At 39.2% G+C, this 25,914-nt stretch overlaps 1 protein-coding gene across 1 annotated transcript in view; it reads right to left on the bottom strand.

Annotated features, from left to right (window-relative positions):
- The window catches only part of LOC105475674 (dynein axonemal heavy chain 11), a 373,683-nt gene that overhangs the window by 106,202 nt on the left and 241,567 nt on the right, over positions 1-25,914 (bottom strand). Inside the window, exons 58-62 of the mRNA XM_071094928.1 lie at positions 23,323-23,436; positions 21,115-21,258; positions 20,300-20,482; positions 18,556-18,657; positions 188-326 (exon numbers count right to left, since the gene is read on the bottom strand). Coding sequence (XP_070951029.1) covers positions 188-326; positions 18,556-18,657; positions 20,300-20,482; positions 21,115-21,258; positions 23,323-23,436 — 682 coding nt within the window. The remainder of the gene's footprint in view (positions 1-187; positions 327-18,555; positions 18,658-20,299; positions 20,483-21,114; positions 21,259-23,322; positions 23,437-25,914) is intronic.

Here is a 25,914-nt window from a genome sequence, read left to right as displayed (position 1 = left end):
TATTAAAAGATATGTACTTGATCATTTCTTCCTTCTGGTGAGTTAGAGCCACAGTACGAGTGATTTTTAAATATTATCCTTTGTTGTTAATTCCATGTCTATTTAGTTAATATTGGTGGCAAATAATAAAATTCCCACGAGCAGATCTGAATATTTTAGTTAGAATGTTTGGAAGAAAAGGTTTAACTTGCCTCAAGTTCCTTGACAAGTCTGTTAGCTAATTTGATGGTTTTGTTGGTTTGGTTCACCTCTTCTTGACACCGGACTTTCTCAGTTGTTGCTTTTTCAAATGATGCTGTGAGTCTGCTCAGATTTCGATCCAGATCCTGAATCAGAATTGAATTAACTTTTCAGTCATTTTTAGTTAAAACAGAGAGATTACAATCATCTTAAAACATCTGTTACTGTAAGGTAAATGGACAAAGCTCTTCCCCCCATTAACCTTTGTCCCTTTACCATACGTATTTTAGGGAAGAAGGAAAAGGAGGATACAATGAAATAAACACATCAGTGCCACTATAAACTAACAGCTCACGATGTGGTCTTCTTCCCTTTCATCTCCACTGGGCAGAATGCAAGGAGCCACTGGGGTGAATGGATGTGCCCTGAAGATGCAAATGTGCTGTAGGTGCACTATCATTCCCCTCTGCTCTTCTTGCACCTAAGCCTCATCCTCCAATACCAGCTTTATTAAAGACAAGAGTGACTTGTTTTGTTTCTCCACCTACTGATTCTTTTCTCTTTGGGTTCATAATTCAGGCAGTGAAGAGGGGTGTTAATTACTAAGCCCTTTAGACCTGGCTAGGCCAATCAGATTTTTCTTTTTCTTCTTTTTTTTTGGAATGAGTATTGCTCTGTTGCCCAGGCTGAGTGCAGTGGTGCAATCTCAGCTCACTGCAACCTCTGCCCCCCAGGTTCAAGTGATTCCTGTGCCTCAGCCTCCTGAGTAGCTGGGATTACAGGTGTGCACCACCACGCCCAGCTAATTTTTGTAGATTTAGTGGAGATGAGGTTTCCCCATGTTGGCCAGGCTGGTCTTGAATTCCTGGCCTCAAGTGATCCACCCACCTCGGCCTCCCAAAGTGCTGGGATTACAGGCGTGAGCCACTGTGCCTGGCCCACATTTTTCTCTTCTGGAGGTAGGAATTGAAACTCAGAGATAATCCATTGTCTTTAGCATTGAAAGACCTTGGAGGATGTGTGAATCAGAGGGCTTCATTTAAAGAGGGAACACCTTCCACCAGGGCACAGAAAAAATAGAGAAAACCATTGTGGAGAAAGAGAAAAGGATGAAAGGGACGTACAAAGAGAAGCAAGATGAGAAGTCACACAGCCCTAGAGACTCCAAGAGAAGTTCATGGCAGCTTCTTGTTTCCTAGATCTCTTGGGGCCCCTGGTCACCTTTTGTCCAGGAGTTTGTCTTTGTGTCCTTTTTGGCTAAGGTGTTTTGAATGAGTTCATATCACTTATAGCCAGGAAGTCTTGACTGAGATGTCAAATGCTTGTGAGACTCCTCACTATGGTATCTTGCTAGCATATTAAGTTCCAACAAACCTAATAAGATTTATAACATTGCTTTTGTAGGTGCATGCAAAGTTCCTAGAAACTTTAACAAGAAAACTTGCAGAATATAACCTATTAATAATTTAGAGACTATATTTGTCGATGACCCAGTTATTTCACCATTACTTTATATTGCTAAAGCAGTATATATATATACATAAATATGTATATACATCAAATTTAAGATTAATATGTAAAATAGCATCAAATTTATGAGAATTGATGGAGATATTATACATCACTAGAAATAAGTTTGAAATATGGCAGGGTGTGGTGGCTCATGCCTGTAATCCCAGCACTTTGGGAGGCTGAGGCGGGCGGATCACGAAGTCAGAAGTTCGAGACCAGCCTGGCCAACATGGTGAAACCCCATCTCTACTAAAAATACAAAAATTAGCCGGGCGTGGTGGCGGGCACCTGTAATCCCAGCTACTCTGGAGGCTGAGGCAGGAGAATCGCTTGAGCCTGGGAGGCAGAGGTTGCAGTGAGCCGAGATTGAGCCATTGCACTGCAGCCTGGGAAACAAGAACAAGATCCCATCTCAAAAAAAAAAAAAAAAAAAAAAAAAAAAGATGGAAATAAAAATATTACAGGTCTATTTTGGGTTATTAAGGGTACTTACAGTTTATCAAACACAGAAGCACATGAAAGCTCTAGTATCAGACTCCGTGGGTTGATATTTGAATGCTGCTACCAGCTAAGCAGTATCAAGTTGGGGCTATTTATTTACCTTCTCTATGCTTCAACTTCAGTATCTTAAAAATAGAATTAATAACGTTACCTAGCTCAAAGGGGTGATTTTTTGAGGATTAATTTTGATGATTCATAGAATAATACCTAGGACAGTGGAAGGCAATGGTTCTTAAAATTTTTGGTGTCAAAACCCTTTTACATTCAGACCCCTACAGGGCACTGGTTCATACAGATGATATCAAGTAATATTTATGGTATTAGAAGTTAAAACTGACAAAAATTTATTTTTTTTTTTTATTATTTATTTATTTATTTATTTATTTTTTGAGACGGAGTCTCGCTCTGTCCCCCAGGCTGGAGTGCAGTGGCCAGATCTCAGCTCACTGCAAGCTCCGCCTCCCGGGTTCACGCCATTCTCCTGCCTCAGCCTCCCAAGTAGTTGGGACTACAGGCGCCCGCCACCTCGCCCGGCTAGTTTTTTGTATTTTTTAGTAGAGACGGGGTTTCACCGTGTTAGCCAGGATGGTCTCGATCTCCTGACCTCGTGATCCGCCCGTCTCGGCCTCCCAAAGTGCTGGGATTACAGGCTTGAGCCACCGCGCCCGGCAAAACTGACAAAAATTTAAAAATTAATTTAAGAATATGAATAAACTCACCATATATTAGCATAATTCTATTAAAAATAACAATATTACCCAAACAAAATTAATGAAAAATGGAATTTAGATTTTTGTGAACCTAATTTTAATGTCTTATTTAACAGAAGCCTGTCAGATTCTTATACCTGCTACTGCGTTCAATCTGTTGAGGTGCTGCATGTCATACAACCGCTGAAAAGCTCTGCTCTATGCTTGCTGGAGAATGAAGGTGAATAAAGCAGACAATGCCTTATATAACTTGCAGGAGAGGAAACTGAGACAAAAATCAGCTGAGTGATTTGCTATAGTTTCACTAGCTAGTGAGTGAAAAAAAAAACAAGGCTATGAACCCAAACCTTCTGAGTCCTGGACCAATTTAATGGAAGGCATTTAACAAAATAGATGTTTGAGAAGGTCCAGTTGTGAAGAGACAGAGCAAATACTTCCAGGCTTCCCAGTCAGATCACACATGGTATACTGTATAGTTAACAGTATCCAGCTTTGAGTTTAAAAATGTCTTGGTTCTGCCAGATACGGTGGCTCACACCTATAATCCTAGCACTTTTTGGGAGGCTGAAGTGACCTGAGGTCAGGACTTCAAGATCAGCTTGGCCAGCAGGGTGGGACTCCATCTCTACTAAAAATACAAAGAATTAGCCTGGTGTGGTGGTGCATGCCTGCAGTCCAGCTACCCGGGAGGCTGAGGCACAAGAATTGCTTGAATCTAGGGGTCAAGGTTGTAGTGAGCTGAGATCGTGCCACCACACTCCAACCTGGATGATGGAATGAGACTGTCGCAAATGAATGAATGAATGAATATAAGAGTGAATGAATGAATGTATGTATGTATGTCTTGGTTTTAGTTCCTCTACCTCTTACTGGTCCTGGTGGTATGGGCTCATTTTTCACTTTATGTGAGCTTTATATTTTCCCATTTGTAAAATGGGACTACTACGACTAATACCTACTTCATAGGTAGGTGTGCTATGGAATCAAATGTGTGTTAATACATGTAAAATATGGCATAGCACATTCAGCAAGCACATGTGAAGTTAGCTTGGTCTGCAAATATCATTGGAGTTTATTTCAAATGGGATACAAATTCACTCTGGTTCATTTTTTCATTGAATGAAAACATAACTTAATGGCAAATGTTTGAACCTGGGAGGTGGAGGTTGTAATGAGCTGAGAATGCGCCACTGCACTCCAGCCTGGGCAACAAGAACGAAACTCCATCTCAAAAAGAAAAAAAAGAAAAAGTTCAAAGCAAATATATAATCATCAAGATGATTTTACTCTAAAATAAATATGATTAGGTTTCCAAAATATTTTCTGATGGGTCTTAATATTGCTTGTACCTTTCTCCTTGTTTTCAAAAAATTTTTCTCTATAGAAAACTCTTTTCTTGCTGTTTTTCTTTTCTCACCACCCGTTCTCTCCTTCATCTATTTTAATCGGACTGTTATTCCTATCACTTTTTTTCTTTGTTTTTTCCTACCATTTTACTGAAACATATGTGATACAAACCACCTATGACTCTGATAAACAAGCTTCATTCTCTCAAGTTACTAATCATTATTTGAAAAACAAACAATAAACAAACAAACAATAACAACTAACAGTTACTGATCCTCTAGCAAGCACCCAGCACTATTCTAAGTATTTTCCATGTGTTAATGCATTTGATCATTTCGGTAAGTCTCAGATTTTTTCATTTTATAGGCGAGGAAATTAGAGTCAATAAGGCAAAAAAGTTACTCAAGCTCACACAGACGGGAAGTACTGGGCTAAGATGTGACACATGATGTTTGGCCCCACAGCCTATGCTCAGATGCACTGTGGTATCTGCCCTCTTTACTGTTTGTTCCAGGTGATGGTTCCCTTCGGCCCCCATGACAGCAATCTCTCTTGGCTCCTCATTCACCTTCCTAACCATCTCTTTTTCTTGCTCTTTCAGATATCATCATTCTGTATCCAGTTTATAAACTGTTTGTAATCCAAGTTTCTCTCCTTGACTTTGTTTTCATTCTGCTTCCCTCACCCATGTTCATTCTGCCTCCAGTCTCTTCCCCTTTGTTTGTTGGCCCACAGTTATCTTTCCAAAAGGTAAATGTGATCAGTTTAACCCTCCTGCCCCCAACTGCAGTTCTTCAACTGCTCTCCCTGTCTGACAGCGGCAGTTCTCATATACAGCTCACAGATCCCTACTGGGGCTAGTTTATTCTGCTAGAGCTCACTGAATCTACGTTTGCCTTAGTCATTGTCTGTAACATAGTTAAAAGAAAATATAACTACTATTCATGACTGTCTGGGACTTTTTTTTTGGCATTAAGAGTCTTCAATATTAGGGAGCTTAGTATATTCTGGCCTATAGGACAAACACTTACTTCTTAACCAACCCCTTGCAACTTCCTGTGTGATCATGTCCCTGCCTCGCTTTTCACCACAAGTGACCCCACACAGTGACATTTATACTCTATTCTTCAGCCATGTTGAGGTACTTATTGTCCACAGGACACAAGACCCTCTTTCTTGAAATACCCTTTCCCTATCTTCTGGGTGAAAACCTATTCATCTTTTAAGACTTGATTCAAGAGGAAACTGCTTCTCCAAACCTTTCCTGAGCACCCAACTACATCCTCACCTGCAGAACTGACCAACGCCATTCTTTGCACTCCAGTGGCAGCCAGTGCAACCTCCCTTGGCAGCACTTAGCAAATTAAACAGCATTTAGCAAATCTGTAAGAGTTTTCAGAGCAGAGACTGAGCCTTCTGTGTCCCCCTGACTCCAGTGCCTAGTCCAGTGTTACAAAATGTTTGTTAACTGTTAAAAGGAAAGTGAGTCCTTCAACTAGAATAAACCTTTAGTTAAAATATAATATATGGTTCTGTTTGTCAATTTAACTAATAGTTTTTGAGTTCCTCTCATGTGTCAGCTGCTAGGCATAAAAAGTTAGAAGACTTTAAGGAGCTCACAGTGTGGAAGACAAAGGAAATGAAAGTTCACATGTTAGGATGAAGTGTACAACTGATGTGTAGGGTGTGTGGAATAATAGGGAAACTGATCAAGTATTTTCTCCAAGGAGTTCCCCTAAAGTCCAAGCTTGATCTAGGAGAACAGCGAGAATTAGCAGATGATAAAGTACCAGATCCCAAATAGCTTTCAGTGTTAGTACACAGCAAAGGTCAGTACCCACTAGGTACTAGGTACTAGGACCCACACACCAAATCTAGCAGCCATCTGGTTTTGTGTGGCCTATGAGTAAAGAATGGATTTTACATTTTTAAATGTTAAATGTAAAAAATATTAACCTTTACCTGAGAACAGTTGTGCAAAGATTTGAGAACACAGAGGGATATCACCAAAATGGCAGAGTCGAAGTAATCTGACTTCACTCTTGCCTACAGAAAACCCAAAACAAATATCCAGCGCTAAGACTATCACCAGCAACATCCCAGAACTCAAATCTGAGGCTGAGACGTTACCCAGAGCCGCAGAGAAATAAAACACTCTGAGCAGTAGAAGAAAGAACGTCTCTATCTGCAATGCCCCTACCCAAATTTACTCAGGCACTGCACGTAGAAAATGCCCCCTAGACTCATGGTTTCTACACTGGAGAAAGTGAGACTGAGGTGGGCAGTCATTTTCCCCACTCAGCCACCTTACATTCCCTTGCAGGAAAACTGCTTTTTACCTCAACCCGTGGGAAGTATTCTAAGTGTCTATAGAGACAAAAATCCCTGAAAGCATCTAGTGATAAAGAGCGAAGGTGAGACTAGCAACTGCAACCCATGAAACTCTGCCCTTTATCTCAGCCAAAGGCGATGCCAAATCAGAGTGGCTTTTCAACAGCACCACACTGTACGAGGCACACTCCATGGGTCTTCTGGGCACAAAGCCCCTAGCTAGCTTTTCCACAAAGTCAGAGTATTTTTGGGGGGCCCCTTACCCTCAATTTAGGATGGTCAGTACTTCGAGCATTTCTAAGAGTCAAGGCAAACCTGGGCTTAATGTTCCATATAGTGCTGAAAAGCAAGCAGTGATCTAGAATTAAGGAACTCAACAGGCGAATACAAATAACCTGTAAGCAAACATACTCTAGAAAGACCAAAATAAGCCAGTCAGCAAAGACTGGCATAAATAACTAATCCTTCAGTGTAAAGCCATAGATGTATGTCCACAAGAAACAGCAGCAAACAGGGAGCCATGACCTCTCCAAACAAAGCAAGGAGTGAATGACCAACTCTAATGGGATGATGATATGGGAGCTCTCAGATCAATAATTCAAAATAGTAGTTTAAGAAAACTCAGCCGATTCCAAGATAATACAAAAAAGCAATTCATAAATTTATCAGAAGTTTAAGAGATTGAAATAATTTTTAAAAAATCAAACAGATCCTGGAACTAAGAAATACATTTGCTGAAGTAAAAAATGAATTTGAGGCTTTAAAGAGCAGAATGAGTAAAGCAGAAGAAAGAATCAGTAATTTCAAAGACAGGCTATTTGAAAATATGCAGAAGTGAAAAAAGGAAAAATGATGAAACAAACAAATGTCTACAGAGAATGACCTCAAAAGAGCACATCTAACAGTCACTGGAGTTCAAGAGGGAGTTTGAAAAGAGCAAGATGCAGAAAGCTTGTTCAAAGAAAGAAGTATATATAGTAAACACGAACAGATCTAAGTGGAGAGATAGACTGAAATACAGTAATAGTAGGGGACTTCAACACCCCACCCTTATTAATAGACAGATCATCCAGACATGAAATCAACAAAGAAACATCAATGATAAACTAAACACTAGATCACATACGTCTAAGTGACATTTATAGAACATTTCATTGAACAGCTGCAGAATACAAATTCTTTTCTTTTTTTGAGACAGAGTCTCACTCTGTCACCCAGGCTGGTGTGCAATGGCATGATCTCGGCTCACTGCAGCCTCCGCCTCCTGGCTTCAAGCGATTCTCCTGCCTCAGCCTCCTGAGTAGCTGGAACTACAAGCATGTGCCACCACGCCCAGCTAATTTTTGTATTTTTAGTAGAGATGGGGTTTCACCACGTTGGCCAGGATGGTCTCTATCTCCTGACCTTGTGATCCGCCCACCTCAGCCTCCCAAAGTGCTGGGATTATAGGCGTGAGCCACTGTGCCCGGCCTGACAAGTTCTTTTCATCAGCACATGGAACATTCTCCAGAACTGACCACATATTAGCCCACAAAACAAGTCTCAACAAATTCAAAAAAGTAAAAATCATATCAAGTACCTTTTCTGATCACAATGGAATAAAACTAGAAATCAATAACAAGAGCACGTTATGCACATGTACTCTAGGACTTAACGTATAATAATAAAAAAAAAAATTAAAAAAAAAAAAAAAAGAGGAGCTTTGGCAACTATACGAACACAGGAAAGTTAAACATGCTCCTACTCAGTGGGTCAATGACATTAAGAAGGAAATTTAAAAATTTTTTGAGACAAATTAATATGGAAACCCAACATATTCAGTCTATGGAATACAGCAAAAGCAATACTAAGAGAGAAGTTTACAGCAATACATCAAATGCCTACATAGAAAAATAAAAAAATTAAAATAACAAACCTAATGATACACCTCAAGGAACTAAAATAGCAAGAACAAATCAAACCCAAAATTTTTAGAAGGAAAGAAATAAGAAAAATCAGAGCATAAGTAAATGACTGAGATTAAAAAACACAAAATATCAATGAAATGAAAAGTTCATTTTTTGAAAAGATAAACAAAACTAGCTAACCTATAAAGAAAAAAAAAGGAGAGAAGACCCAAATAAAATAATAAATGAAAATGAATATATAACAACTGATACCACAGAAATATGAAGGATCATTAGAAACTATTATTAACATGTACATGCCAACATATTGGAAAACCTACAAGAAATAAATAAATTCCTACACATATACAATCTACCACGATTGAACCATGAAGAAATAGAAAATCTGAACAAACCAGTAATGAGTAATGAGATTGAAGCAATAATAAAAAATGTCCATCAAGAAAACCCGTGGACCTAATGGCTTTACTGTTGAATTCTACCAAACAATTGAATAATACCAATTCTACTCAAACTTTTTCAAAAAATTGAAGAGGGAATACTTCCACACTCATTTGATGAGACCAGGATTACCTGACACCAAAACTAGACAAGAACACAACAAAAAACTACAGTCAGTATCTCAGATGAAGACAGATGCAAAAATTCTCAACAAAATACTAGCAAACTGAATACAACACCCATTGAAAAGATTATTCAGCATGACCACATGGGATTCAACCCAGGGATACAAGAACAGTCCATATGCAAATGAGTAAATATAATACATCTTATTAAGAGAATAAAGAACAAAAACTGTATGATCATTTTAATAGATGCTAAAAAAACACTCAACAAAATTCAGTATCCCTTTATGATAAAAATGCTCAACAAACTGGCTATGGAAGGCACATACTTCAACACAAAAAAGGCCATATATGACAAAGTCACAGCTAACATCACACTTAATGCAGAAAAATGGAATTCCTTTTCTCTAAGATGTGAAATAACACAGGACATTTTCACCACTTTTATTCAACCTAGTACTGGAAGTTCTAGCCAGAGCACTTAGGCAAGAGAATGAAACAAAGGACATCTACGTTGGAAAGGAAGAAGTCAAATTAGTCTTGTTTACAGATGACCTGATCTTATTCCGAGAAAAACCTAAATAATTCACAAAAAAACTGTTAGTAAAGTTGAAGGATACAAAATCAACATACATTGACATTTCTACACACCAACAATGAACAGTCTCAAAAAGAAATCAAGAAAACAATCCCATTTAAAACAGCTACAAAAAATATAAAATACCTAGTAATAAATTCGATCAAAGAAATAAAATAGCTCTACAGGAAAAACTGCAAAATTTTGATAAAAGAAATTGAAGAGGAGACACAAAAATGGAAAAGTATCCTATGCTTATAGGTTAGAAGAATACAGTTAAAATGTCCATACTACCCAAAGCAATCTAAAGGGTCAACACAATCCCTATCAAAATACCAATGACATTCTTCACAGAAATAGGACCACCACCCTAAAATTCATACAGAACCACAGAAGACTCCAAATAGTCAAGCAATCTTGAGCAAAAAGAATGAAGCTGGAGGACTCACACTCTATGATTTCAAAGTATACTATAAAGCCATAATAACCAAACCAGCATGGTACTGGCACAAAACAGACACATAGACCAATGCAGCAGGATGGAACAGCCAATTCATTTTTGCCAAAGGCATAAAGAACATACACTGAGAAAAGGACAGTCTCCTCAATATATGGTAGAGAGAAAATTAGATAACCACATACAGAAAGTGAGATTAGACCCCTATCTCTCACCATACACAAAAATCAAATAAAAATGGATTAAAGTCTTAAATCCAAGACTTAAAACTGTAAAACTACTAGAAGAAAACATTAGGGAAATGCTTCAGGACATTGGTCTGGGCAAAAATTTCCACTGTAAGACCTCAAAAGCATAGGCAGCAAAAGAAGAAGGAGACAAATGGGATCATATTAAGATCACATAGCAAAGGAAGTAATCAAAGTGAAAAGACAACCCACAGAGTAGGCAAAAGTATTTGCAAAGTATGTATCTGACATGGGGTTAATATCTGGAATATATAAGGAATTCAAATAATGGAACAGTAAAACAACAAATAACCTGATTTAAAAATGGGCAAAAGATCTGAAGAGATATTTTTCAAAAGAAGATACCAAAAAGGCTAACAGGTATACAAAAAATGCTGAACATCACTAATAATCAGGGAAATGCAAATCAAAATCACAGTGAGATATCATTTTACCCCAGGTAAAATAACTCTTATCAAAAACACAAAAAATAATGGATGCCAGTGAGTATGTGGAGAAAGAACATGTAAAAGAAAGGAAATCATCATATTAAAAAGATATCTGTGCTTCCATGTTTATTGTAACACTGTTCATAATATCCAAGATGTGGAATGAACCTAAATGCCCCTCAATGGATGGATAAGAAAATGTTGTATACTGACACAATGGAATATTATTTAGCCATTAAAAAATGAAATCCTGTCATTTGCAAACACGGATAGAATTGGAGGTCATTATGCAAAGTGAAATAAGCCAGGCACAGAATGATAAATACTATATGTTCTCACTCATATGTGGGAGCTAAAAAAGTGGATCTCATGGAGGTAGAGAGCTGACTGATGGTTATCAGAGCCTGGTAAGTGTAGGAGGAGGTGAGGGATAAAAAGAGGTTGATTAATGGGTACATAGTTAGAAAAAATAAGATCTAGTATTTGATAATATAGTAGGGGGACTATAGTTAAGAATAATTTGTTGCATAGTTGACAACAGCAGGAGGAGAGGAATTAGAATGCTCCCAAAATAAAGAAGGATAAATATTTGTGGTGATCAATGTCCCAATTGCCCTGATTTGATCATTACAGACTGTATGAATATATCAAAATATCATGTATCCCAAAATATATACATTATGCATCAATTTAAAAAGGTAGCAGAATATGTCCAAGCTAGCTCATGAATTAGCTAGCTAAATAAAGTTTTTAAAAAAGAGTTGAGAACATTGACTCCTGGCCTACAAAGCCTAATATAGTTATGATTTACAGAAGAAATTTGGTTATCTGGTATAGAGTAACAGTCACCCATCATGGCAGACTGCCCTTGCTCCAGTTCCAGCTCTATCTTCCTCCTTGTGATGTTCATCTATAAACTGGAGCTGAAACAGTTCCTTCTTCTTAAGGTTTTTGAAGATGACTCTATTAAATCACTGTATGCTTAGATTTGCATCTGGCACAGAGCAGGAGTCCTTTAAGTGTTAGCTATGATGATGATGACGACGACAATGACGACGACAATGACGACGACGATGATGACAACGACAACATACTAAATGAGATAGCATTTTGAAACCATGGTCTAACCTGACTAGGTCCACCAAACTTTACTTGCCTCACTTGTTTTTAATCACTTGCTTTTTGTTGATTAAAAAATCCTATATAGCTAAAAGTCACATGGCTGAATAATATATATCTAAATTCCCACTAGCTTCCTTATAGATAACATCTGTGATGTATAGGTCACCACACTAATGATTGTTTTTCAGGGACCTGGAGTCCACTCTTGCCCAGTTCAAACTGGCTGAGCCTCCCTATCATACATCTGGGCTTGCATGAGTGCCTGATGGGTGGCCTTTTGACATCACTGGGCCCAAAACTCCACCCTCAGATCATGCTAACACTGCCATGTTCTGAACTTGTGTCCACGAAGAGCCATAAATTCTGACTATGCTTGTGAAGACTGCCAATTACCTCACTTTTCCTTACCTCCAATCACCTTCCCATCATAGACCATCCTGCTTCTTTATCTCATAAATATCCCTAAAACCTGTATTAAAGGAAGTAGATGTGCAACTTGTTCTCCCATTTCCTCACTTTGCTGCCTTGTGAATAAACCCTTTCTCTGCTGCAAAACTCATTATCTCAGTGATTGGCAAACTGTGTGATGGGCAAAACATGCCTGGTTCAATAACAGTTTTACCAAGAGGATGGTATTGGCTGAATGGAATATGTTTTTTACATCCAAGTGATAGGGTAGAATTTGTACTGTATAAAAGTTCATTTGAAAGGACAAGAGACTGGCACTAGGGAAATCAGTGAGGAGGTTATTTTAGCAATCCAAATTAACATGAATCCAATTCATTATAAATCAGAAGATGGCAGGGCCAAAGAGATTGAGATAGATACACAAGACAGCCTTAACAGTGATTTCTTAGAGTGAAATCTCCTGACCTACTAGCATTGGGATCTTCTGGAATTCTTAATTAAAATTCAGATTCTGGAGCCCCCAGTTGAAAACTTCAGAATCAGAGTTTGTACTTGTGTGGCGTCTAGAAAACTGTATTTTATAAGCTCCTTGGGTGTCTTTTTCTGCACACTAATATGGATGACCTCTACTTTGGGAGTTAAATTTACCAGACTTTGGTGACTAGCTCTCCAGTTTGAGGAAGAATAGAGGTTTTGCCTATGTTTTTTATTTGGGCACTGGAAACAGAATAGGATATGTGGTAGCTGTATAAGTCTCTATAGAAAGTGACATTAGTGACTCTGTTGCTTCACAGGAAATACCTCCTAGCTCCACACTGAGATGCACAGCCCTTCAAGATTGAAACAGAATGACCTAAATACACACAGAGCTAAGGTATAAAATGACTTATATCAGTTCCCTTCATAAAGTTGGGAAAAGGAGCTGGGTGTTGGGAGACCACAGTTTCCTTTGTTTCTGTGCCTCTTGTGAAGAAGAAATGGCAGCTCTTGTTCTGGATAATCTAACCATATTTGGATAGATCACGGGCTTGAAAGACAGAGATGTTGTTTCCCTGGAAGTAGGAGACAGCTTTGTTACCTAACCACAATACCAAAGATAATGTTTCCATCTGGGGCAAAGGTTCAGGAGGTTTGCCTGTGGTTCTCTTTATCCTGGAGTTTCCTAAGCTTGGGATTTCTCATCCATGACATAAACTGTGTATGTAGCATCCACCTGTCTTCTTTGCATCATTCCCACAGGACTTGGGAGGTAAGCGGAACTGGTATGAACACGAAGCTCAGTCTCCTTGCTGTGCTGTGAGTAATGAAATCCTTTGGTCTCTGACCTACGAGTCTCATGTCTTCTTCCATCATCCATGAAACTGTGGCAGACTAACTTGTTAGTTTGCAAGTAGGGTAAAATGTTGGTGCCTTCACAGTTCTTGACAGACTCTGGCCTCTCAGTTTCTAGAAATAAATAGAGTGAGGAAGGAGGGACTTGGCCCAAGGATTTGAGTGCACCAGAAACCCTAAACCAATGGTTCTCAAACTTGAACATTCATCAGAACCACTCAAAGTGCTTGTTAAAACCAAGGTTCCTGGGCTTCACCACCAGAGTTTCTGATTCAGCAGGTCAGGGATTAGATCTGAGAATCAGTATGTCTAATAAGTTTCCAGGTGACATTGACACTGCTGGTCAGGGAACACACTTTGAGAAACACTGCCCTAAAGAGACTGAATTTGGATTTTATTTAGAGTAAGCCTTAGGCCCTGTATGTTTGCAAGACATGATGGTCTTTGTTCCACCCAGCTCAGCAATTTTTTTTTTCACTTCAATATGAAGCCTTCTTTTAGTCTGAATTTAGAAACAAAGCCTCAAAAGAACAAATACATAGAGATCAGCCCACTGGTATGAATGAATTTCCATTGCAGCAGAGATGCTGAAATCAGGCATATCCTGGCTTTGTGAGGCAAGAAGGCAACAGGAGGCATAAGATCAGCAGGAGGGAAAGTTCATGGAGGAGGAGAAACAAGAGGCTGGAGCAAATGAAGGCAAAGCTAGCAAAAATTATACCTTCACATGTGCTCAAACCTTTATCTGACTGCATCCCAACAGGCAGAAACTATTCAAAGGTACCTTGTCCTTAGCATAACCAGCCACATGGCCTTGGTAGAGACTTAAACCTTGGGGGGAACTACAGCCAGAGGTTTTGTCATATTCATACCAAATCCACTCTTGGTAGGGGGACCGAGGTGACCCACTCTTCATAAAGCTATTTTGATTATTACTTTGTGCTCCTTTTCTCTGTATTCGAAAAGTTAGTTCTGAGGCTTATTAATATGTAAACTTCTGTTTAAATTGTAGATCTCTGAAAATAATTGGTATGAATAATTCTTTTCAGCCAGTTGCAGGCTACGTCCAAAGGATTACTAGTTCTGTAACCACAGAAAGTATTAACTGTATGGTTAACTCTATGGTTGTCTTAAGTATCCTCATATTTTTCCTATAAACATTTAATTACTTCTAATATTGATATGAAACCATTAAGAATAGATAACATTTTCTAAAGGTTTTAGTTAAGTTGAAAGGGAGAATTTTGACTAATGAACAAAGGTAATTTCTACAAAATTAATATGTTTATCCTAAACTTGTCTAAACCAGCAGTTGTTGTTGCCCACTTTTCTTTTACCAGTCACCAGATATTCATTGAACAGTATGCTTCATGCTACAGCAGGAATATGCCCTGCCTGGAGAGAGAGGAGGGGATGGTCAGGTCACCTGGCCAGGGAGTGGTGGTCAGGAGGGCCTATTAGAAACAGGAGCCTTAAAAGATAAGAGGGAGTGCATTATTATGAGAGGGGCTGAAATTATCCATCTTGTAAGGAGAGAGCTTTTGGGACTGTTAACCATCTTATTAAAATAATGTCATAAAAAGATGCATTGTAATTATTGAAGGTCAAAACGAGAGTGGCAATTTAAGCCCTTTCTGGTATATTCGAGAAATCAGTCAATGCCTTGGGCTCTGCTCTGACAAGTTGATCTTATTCCTCTGCTTTTGATAACTTGCCCTGAAATCTTGGAGGTGCTGTTAGAAAATGTCCTTCACCTTATTTTTATTGCCAAGTTGCCAAGTAGTGGCCCCAGCCATAAGCAGGTCAAATTCAAACCCCATTCTATAGGAAGCCCGGCCTGGCTGCCTGGCCACTCTGGGCACCATATTCTAGACTGCAGTGGCTGCCGAGTTTACCTCCTCAGGGACCAATGGCAGGATTTACTTTGAGTTAGAAGCATCCTCTCTGAGGTCTACCCTAAGTTCCCATTGCTTCTTAATCTTCACATTTTCATTAGGCAATATTTCTACATACATGATCTTTACACCAACTAGTATGGTTTGAATCTCTGTCCCCATCAAATCCCAAGTCGAATTGTAATCCTTAATGTTGGTAGTGGGGCCTGGTGGGAGGCAATCGGATCATGAGGATGCTTAGCACCCCATGAATGGTTTAGTACCATCCTCTTGGTACTGTCCTCATGACAGTGAGTGAGTTCTCGTGAGATTTAGTCATTTAAAAGCCCCTCCCCATCTCTCACTCCTGCTTCTGCCACGTAAGATGCCTGATTCTCCTTTGCTTTCTGCCATGGTTGAAAGTTTCCTAAGGCCCCACCCAAAGCAGGAACTGTGATGCTTTCTGTATAGCCTGTAGAATCACGGGCCAATTAAACCCCTTTCTTTATAAGTTACCCAGTCTCAGGTATTTCTTTATAGCAATGCGAGAACAGATGAATACACCAACCATTCCCAAATATATACTCCTGACCCAGGCTTTTCTCTCAAACTCCAGTCATGACTGCTGCAGACTTACATATGGATTTTTCTGTAAGAAGAGGGTGGGAACTAAGATTTATGAAGTGTCTATTGTGTGCTGCACACTAAATAGTATCTTAATGCATCAGGAATCATAGGTGGGAATGATGGAGACCACTTCTAGCTAATTTAAGCTGAAGGGAGCTTGCCAGAAGTAGATGGGGGAGCTCTTAGGAGGGCAAGAAAGGCTGAGAACCACATATAGGCATCAAGGTGTCCCAGAGAGTCTTGGGAGCAGGAGCTGTTTACAAGTCTCATCAGGACATTATCTCTGCAATGTTATGGATTCTGTTTTCAGTCTTTTATTCCTTTTGCTCACGACTCAAACTCCAGAGAGGGGGGATCAAGTTGGGAAAGGTTGGATCATATATCGAGTCCTTAGCTTGAAAAGGCAAGGTCATTCCTGCTAAAAGCCTCGCCTGAGTGCATCCAATGCGGAGAGATTCATCCCTAAAGAAAATCAAGCTGTTTTCACTCAAAGTTGGCAGACTGGATGCTGGGTAGCCCCAAATCACACATGGCCACCTTGAGAGGTAGTTTCTGTTACCACTACTTGACAGATGAGAAACTGAAGCTCCAGGGGTTTCTGTAAGCTGCCAGGGTTGTGCCGCCTCATCGCTCTGCTGGCTGTCCTCCATGCTGCCCTGCCAGGCACCTCACGCTCCTCATCCTGCTCCTGTATTCCTCCCATCTCTCTGTATCCCATCAGCCAGGCCTGAGCGTATCTCCCTCCCTCCATCATGGCTGCTCCTGCCTGAGCTGAGGTTCTAACGGGATCCACAGCAGTGGCTTTCTCACTTGTCTGCCTGCCTCTAGGTTCTTTTCTTCTTCCAGCATTGATTCACTTCAGTTGTATCATTAACTTGTTAAAATCTTTCAAAGGCTCAGTGTCACCAATCAGATAAAATTTAAATTCTGTAGCATGAAAGGCAAAGAAAGCCTACGCTCACCTTTGCAAGTTCATTTTTCATTGATTCCCTGTACTCTCCAAAACCTTCATTGCAGGGCTCTGGCCTGCTGGACTCTTCAAGTGTCCCAACTGCTCCTTCCCTCTTTTCCTTGCTTTCTGTCAGGAAAACCTTTCCCATCCTAGTTATCCTGGTGGTTCCTAAGCAACATCTAAAAGCCCATGTCAACCCACCTTCACTAAGCAACTTCCTCTAATTTCTTTGGGCTCAGTACTTTTTGGTATGTTCTGTATATAGACACATATATAGATAATTCTGGACTAGGATGACTGGTTTACATATTTGTAAAAACAGTAGTGGTATTTAGTAGTACATATAATATTCATTGAAAATATTTTCTTTTTTTTTTTGAGATGGAGTCTCGCTCAGGCTGCAGTGCAGTAGCGCGATCTCGGCTCACTGAACGCTCCGCCTCCCGGGTTCACGCTATTCTCCTGCCTCAGCCTCTGGAGTAGCTGGGACTGCAGGTGCCCACTACCATACCCACATGTCCAGCTAATTTTTTTTCTTTTTTGTATTTTTAGTAGAGACGGGGTTTCACCATGTTAACCAGGATTGTCTCAATCTCCTGACTGCGTGATCCACCCACCTCGGCCTCCCAAAGTGCTGGGATTACAGGCGTGAGCCACCGCGCCCGGCCAAAAATATTTTCGAAGCTCTTACTATGTGCCAAGTACCATGGTAAATTCTTAATATGAATTACTCTTATTTAATCCCCACAGTTCTATCTGAGAAATGGATGCTACTCAGGAATAATAGCTAATGCATGATAGGTTTAATACCCAGGTGATGGGTTGATAGGTGCAGCAAACCACCGTGGCACACATTTACCTGCATAACAAATCTGCACATCCACCCTGGAACTTAAAATAAAAAGAAGGAAGGGAGGCAGGGAGGGGAAAAGAAAAGAAAGAAAGAAGAAAAGGAAGGAAGGAAAGAGAGAAAGAGAAAAAGAAAAGAAAATGAAAAGAAGGAGGGAAGGAAGGAAGGAAGGAAGGAAGGAAGGAAGGAACGAACGAACGAACGAAAGAAAGAAAAGCTTATTATCATAATACCTATTTCGCAGATGAGAAAACAGAGGCTCATAGAAGTTAACTACCTTGTACGGGATGCAACAGTAAACAGTGGAGCCAAGATATAAGCCAGAGAGTCTGACTCCAGAAGGCTTGCCTGGAATCGCTGTGTGCTGCCCTCCCCTTTCTGCTATCAGACTGCAAATGTTTCTTAGCTGTAGAAACCATGAACATTTGCACTTTCCCAGTTCAGTGTCTAGCATAGAGCAGATAAGAAATACCTACTGAATGCTATATAAGGAAATACACTCATGGAAGATCGAATTCCTTTGTGCTTGATAGGGCTCAGATAAGGTGCTGTCTGAGGGTGGAATCCTAAGGTGGAGGCAGGGACCACCTCTTGGGAACCATTTCAATGTCATAGCTTGCACTTACCACAAGCTTTTTCCTGATAGCCTCTAGTTTTTCAGTTGCTGCAGCCAGTTCTAAGTTTGCCTGGGCTAATGCTTGGCGTTTTGGCTCCACATCACAGTAGACCTGAAAATTCATGAATTCATAAAGATACAAGGAGGGTAAGTAATCATTCAATCCTAGATAGGATGGATGCTTTATAATTAAAATCTCTAATTCACCTAGCCATTTCTCTTTTTTTATTGAGATGGGGTCTTCTCATGTTGCTTAAACTGGTTTTAAACTCTGGGGCTCACGGGGTCCTCCCACCTCAGTCTCCCAAAGTGCTGGGATTACAGGTGTATGCCACCACACCTAGTCTGTTATTTTTCAGACATGGTACCACCTAAAGGCAGAGCACAATCCACATAGCCTTCCACATTGTCTCTGGTCCACCATTATTTTACTTATTTCATCTGGACCTTAGAGTTACAAGTACTTGCATAAAATGTGATGTAAGTCAAACACCATTAAGATACTAAAATCAATTTATCATAAAATGTGAAGATACTCCTCATATTACTAGAAATTACATCGTGCAGAAACCATAGCCAAAGCCGAGATCATGTCTAGCCTTTAAGGCAGAAAATAACTGTGGAAAAATTCTCAACACAGAAAAGAGAGTGGGAGATATCCACACAACATCAACCACATTGTCACTTTCTTTTCTAAGTTCCCGACCACTTTAAGCACACGTTGTTTGAATGGACCATCTGAGAATTTAGGTGGATCAATTTTTCTGCTGGTAGGGAGAGAGGGAGACAATTAAATTTTCTTTCCTATTTTATAGCAAAATAAGACAGAATGCAGCCACAGTCAAGCTCTATGCTTGTGTTTTCACCTATTATACAAGTAGAAGACAGGGCTGAGACATTTCGTTATGGAGAGAGGCTGTACATCAACCACAACCTGTCTAAACTCTTGTTTTATGAAGATTTCCACTAAAGAGAGAGATCAAGACAGTCCTATTCTTGTGGGCCCCACAGTATAAAGGAAATAGCCTGGCTTTATGAAAATTACTTTGGGAATTGAATTGACTATATTGACTTTTTCTAATTCCATATTTGAATATAACATACGACCCTCCAAGACAAAGATGAGAGTTCTTCAGAGTCGTGGGCCATGCATAGTTCCCTTATTAGATCAAGTGCTCTGCAAAGTGCTTGGGATACAGTTGGTTGGCGATAAATATTTGATAAATAAATGCATGAAATTATAATCTATCTCTACACTGCTGAAAAGTACAAATTTTAGATTAGATCACATATAGGCACAAAACTTACCTGTCATTAAAATACTAACGCAAAGAAATGGTTATTTCCTTATCTCACTATGTCAACAATACAGATGGTTTGAATATTTGCTTTGAGAGCAGGGGCCACATTTAATTTGAGGTGAATTCAGATTTGCAGTTGTTTTAAGTCAACAGGAATTAAATATTTAAATGTAAATAAGTAAAATTCATATATAAGTTTTCATCTAACTACTTATTGCTCTTTAATATAAAGCAGCCAATCACTCTACCCGAAAAAAAGATAGTTTCTAACATTTCAAATAACCTCCTGTAGATAACTGTTTACTCTAACATGCTCATGTGTTATTCTTCGAACTATATATCCTCATTCAGAAAACGAAATAACAAATTTTACTCTTTTTGCTGACCTAGAAATTGATGCGTTTGTGGCCCTTTGTGGATAACATCTGTAAACACTCAATTTAGGATTGATACCTCATAGAATTTAATGATGTTGATGACCCAGGCACAGAGGCCAGCTGCTGCAAAAGATTTGGTTCGAATCAGGTTTGGATTAAACTCCGGGTCTTTCAAATACTGTTCATTCACCACTTTTAGACAGTTCTCTGGAATGTGCTCTTTGTCGTAGTTCATTAATGCTTGCAAAAAATCATCAACCTGCAAAGCAAAAAGATTTATGGCAATGAACCCATTTTGGCTGCAGAGAAAATTCCAAGATCAAAAGTTAAAATCAGCTTTTAGGACTCACATTACAAAAGCAAAATTGGCAAGCTGCATTTATCCTACTGTTCGACTTTTTCAGTCTTTGTAGTATGAAGTTAGAATTAGCAATGGACACTTTTAAAACCTCTTCTATCCCGGGGTAAAATATTCAGTCCCAGCACAGGAGGTATTCACATTTTGAAGAAAAGGCAGGCAGAAAAGAAAAAGCAAAAACACACCAAAAAGCCCCTGTGCTTCACCTTCCTGTACATTAGTAACATTTTTCCAACCTAAGAAATCCATGTAATTTTCTCCCTCCTACACTTAACTGCTTTCATAATTTTGCAAATAATTAGCAACCTTCCACCTGCTGCTGGCATTGACTTAGGTATGCCATAACTCCAAGCTAACCTCCAACTTGGCAAACAAAAACTGTAAGTTTAGAGAACATATACAGTAGATTACATTCAGCAACTGTGAAGATGATTTCTTCTGACCTGAACATCTTTTGCTATTAAGCATAACCAGAGTACTGAAAACAGTATGGAAATTATCAGGGTTTTCATCTTGCCAGGCTACGCTGATACCTTTCCCATGAAGACTTTAGCTGCTTTCCAACTTCGGTCTTTGGGCACTCTTCCCCGAGGAGCCAGAAGGACCATCACGGCTGCAGTAACATTGGTAACTGCAATGGGCGGGTTGGGAAAGGCTTTCAGCTCACTGAGGTTGACCTGAAGCAAAATACGCATGTGCGCACACACACATAGACAGACAGACAGGATTAGGGGAGGTCTGGTGAAGCTCTGTAAGTTGTCATGCTAGTCTTCAGTGGCCTACTCTCCTTATCAAACGAGTCTCAATTTGGCAATTCTTTGCCACCTGGGGACTCCACCTTGGAACTCCAGGAGGTTCAATTCTTGCTGGGAACTTCTCTGATACTCTGGAGACATCACTGCCCTTTCTTGCCTCCAAGAAAAATGATCTATATGTCAGTCCTGCAGAGCTCTGCCCACTGAGACCAGGATATACACACACGTGTGTGTATGTGTGTATATGTTGTAAGATATTTATAGGTTCTGTCCCACTATGTAATAGATTCGCATCTTAACCAAACCCCTCCCAGACACATAATTCCTTAATTCAGTGTCTCTTAGGTTTGTTTTTCTGTCTTACATGTACAAGCAAGAAATATCTTCCATTACACTACAGGGACTCTCAACTAGGAGAGGGCCAAGATAGGCTAAACCTTCTTCTCTACTCCTTTATCGCCTCAGGTCAGACCATTGATTAATCCAACAGATGATGTTAATAGTATAAATTATATGGTATCAGGGCAAATACTATGAGGCAGGAACTAGCACATATAAGAAGCTCATGTAGGCTTATGATATTTAATACATGATTTAAAAACCAAAACCAACCAGGTATTTCCTATGATATTTTATGTGCTATGTAATACACTCTTGCTTATAAAACCTTATCAAATGTTGAACCTGATTCTGCTCCCTTATCAGAAGCTGCCTATTTATTTGGTATATGATTACAAAGAATGGAAAGAGAGTGAAAGCAAGAACAAAAACAAATACTTAAAATATGCTAATAATTGAGAGCTGGCTAACCAAGATTCTTTTATAATTTATAAATATACACAGCTTTATAAGTGGTGCTATTTTGCCTGAGTAAAGAGTAATTATTCAGAGAAAAATTTGCAAATTTAGAGAAACACAATAAAGAAAATAAATATTCCATTACTCAGAGATAACCAATTAATCTTACTTTTTGCCAGTCTTTTTCTGTGCACATATTCTTACCAAAAGAATTAGTCATATGAAATACCCTATTTTATAATCTGCCTTATTCACTTAATATATCATGGTTAATGTGTCACATTGCTAATTAGCATTTAAAAATATTATTTTAAAGGCATAAGGGTATTTGAAGGTGTAATAATTGGAATTCTATCATGGTATGTTTCCATTTAACATTTTTCAGTTTTATGGAAATACTGTAAGAAATACCCATGTAAGTATCTCTTTAGTCACAGTCAAAATTATTTTCTTCAAAAAAATACTTAGAAAACGAATTCAGTATTTCTATGAAGAACAGTGAAGATCTAGATTCTTTACTTTTTGAAATGGAATCTGAAGAATCTCAGGCCCAGTGATTTCCTGAGCTCTCCCCAGAGGACTGGGAGAAGACCCCAGGATGAGATTAGCTGCAGGCTCTTAAAAGAACACTGCCCTCCATTTCACTTTCCCTAACAATATGCTTGTGATGAACACAGCTTACTTTCTAAGAATTTGAGTGCTTAGGGAGGTTTCACCAACAACACGAAACTCAAAGAAATGGTGGGGACCAAACCTATGTATCTTTGCTCCCATTGTTCTTTCCATGAGGGTCTCTCATCAGTGCTACTCTTTATATTCCAGAGGAAATAAAGAATCCTTGGCCTAGTTCTTAAAGCAACACATGACATGAAAAATTGGATTTGGGTCAAATCCAGTTACCAACAATCCAGTTGCCTTTCATAAGAGTATAAATCCCATGCTGTTGGAAATATTCAAAAGGAGACTGCTTATTGGGTTGCTGTAGCACAGAGTCCTGGATGGCAAAAAAAAGTTGAACTATAATGACAACCTCAAAGGTTTGTTTCAACTTTAATATTTCATGGGTGTTTCTTTCCTTTTAAAATACTTTTTCGCTGCATGGGCTACACTCTCAGTTCAGTTATTCAAAGTCTAATAAGCTTTAAATATTACTCTGAAGAAACTCAGGGACCAATAAATCATCTTTACCCTGTTGAGTGTATTGAGTGCAGCTGTAGCAGCCACCAGTGCAGGCTCAGCCTTGAGTAAGTCAGCCTCGCATTCTCTCTGTTTCTGGAACACTTCAGTCTGAATGGCTGTCACCTAATTAGAGACAAAAAGCACACAAAGCTATACAAATTATTATCACAGATATCTCTAAAGAGAAATGGAGGTTGACTCAGATGCACTGCTAAATAATTCATTTCTCTGTACTTTGAACAGGTGAGGAATTTGTTAAATAGACTAATTTTCCTTTAGACATAGTATGTATACAAAGTTTTGTAAATGTAAAAAACACACAGTAACAAATCTCAATATAAATGGATTCAAGTTTCAAAATGCTCCAAGAAAAGCTTTGACTCATTTAATTATAAGGTACCACTAATAGTAAAAGCAAAATTAAGTGATTCCTCTGTTCTTCAGTTTTCTTTTTTAAAGAGTCCTGGATTAACAAACATCTGGGTTAGCTTAGTAACCTAGACCACAAAATATTCTTGCTAGGATTCTCTAATTTTTGCTAACTTTTGCTTAGAAGCCATGTTGGCTATTACTAAAGAACAGATTTGAAGCTCTTTTGATCAACTATCTACAATATATTCTATTCTGTGGTTGTGGATTGCATGCCTAACTATAAATAAAATGTTAGTGAAAACTACTGGTTGCTCCAAGGACATGGTAAGAAACCACAGATGCAAGAGCCCACATCTGCCTTTGGTATTGGAACGATAACATTGATACCCACTCTCCTCTTGTGGATCCAGTGGCACCTCTTCCCAGGACACAGAGGGTGCTGCATCAGCCTTCTGACATGATATATAATATAGAGGAAACTCACGCTGGTAAACCTGAACCAAACCAAAATGAGAAGCGAGGGCGGAGGTGGGAGGTGGCTTATCCTCCCCTTAAGATACCTATAGAATCTGAAAGGCCAGGAAGAGTGAATTTTTAGTCCTCAGTAGAAATTTGAATTTCAAAGCTGTGGCACTAGGCACCAGGATCTAGCCACCATGGGAGATGGTTCCTGTGGTGATGGTGATTGTGGAATATAAAGTGTGAACAAAAGTATATTTCTTCAGATGTGTTTGAAATGAACAAGTTTAACTATACCATAAAATTAAACACTGCTCACAACAAATTATGTTGTCTACTACAGCTTTATTAGCAGTAATTACGCTTCTCCTGATTAACCATTATTTTGCTGTGTACTGTACCTTTTATGAAGATAATTGGTTCGGGGTAGATATGTGACCTCCTGCTAATATACACACAGCTATCGTTAATGTAAATAAGGAAACCCTGCATGTTTACTGAGAACTACTCAAAAACCACAACCCTCAAAAACTGCCAGGAATGGACCATGAAAATTTTCTGTATGCTACAGAACACTGCTACAGATAAACGAGTTTATGTGAGCAAAGGAGTTATCACCTCAGGTTTATGTAATTACCATAAGGATACAGTGAATCTATAAATGCTATTTGTTGCCATTTATAACGGCATCATTAAAAAATCATTTTAAATTGGACTCAGGATCATAGGTTTTTAGTACTGGATAAAACCTTAAAGAGTACTTCTTTTAAGTGCTCTTTCTTTCCTCTTTTTTTTTTGTTTTTTTTTTTGTTTTTGAGACACAGTTTCGCTCTGTCACCCAGGTTGGAGTGCAGTGGCATGATCTTGGCTCACTGCAACCTCCACCTCCTGGATTCAAGTAATTCTCCTGCCTCAGCCTCCCAAGTAGCTGGGATTACAGGCGCGCTCCACTACACCCAGCTGATTTTTTATATTTTTACTAGAGGGGTTTCACTGTGTTGGCCAGGCTGGTCTTGAACTCCTGACCTCAAGTTATCCACCTGCTTCAGCCTCCCAAAGTGCTGGGATTACAGGCATGGGCCACCACGCCTGGCTAAAGTGCTATTTCTATCAGTCTAGTAGCTGCTACTCATTTCTGACTCCTTTACTATTAATGGAGTATTTTTCGTTTGGGTAATTTTTATAAACAAAACAATTTTGAACATTAAATAAAAACCCACTCATACAAATGAAGAAAATTCTCAGGTTGGTCAACTTATTTCTCATTCTCAATACCTCTCACCCTAAGGTGCAACAATACTAGAGGAGTGAAAATTCTGTATATCTCAGTAAGCTGTTAAGCCAGTGTACAATTTCCTTTGCCCAGTGGCTCCTAGGTATTGGTCAGCAATGCTCAACCTATAAAACAAGAGAAGAGTTGCATGGAGTGCCTAGAGAGTGTGCTTTTCCCTTACCCTGTAAGTTAAAGCAGGAATTTGGAGACAGTTTCACCCATGGGCAGACAAGAAATTCTCTGCCTTGCATTCATCAACAGCCCCTTGCAGAAGTTCTTAAGATTTAGTGGTGAACACAGGGAGAGGATAAACAGAATAAAGTCCCAAAAACTGCTTGTTATGAGCTAAATTGTGTCCCCCCCAAAATTCATATGTTGAAGACCCAAGCTCAGAATGTGACTGTATTTGGAGACAGGGCCTTTACAAGGAGGTCATTAGGGTGAGCCCTAATCCAAACTGACTGGGGTGAGAAGTTCGGACACACACAAGAGACATC

This window comes from Macaca nemestrina, chromosome 4 (assembly GCF_043159975.1).
Source record: "Macaca nemestrina isolate mMacNem1 chromosome 4, mMacNem.hap1, whole genome shotgun sequence".
In the NCBI taxonomy this organism is placed as follows: Eukaryota; Metazoa; Chordata; class Mammalia; order Primates; family Cercopithecidae; genus Macaca; species Macaca nemestrina.
This window is presented reverse-complemented; position numbering and strand designations above follow the sequence as displayed.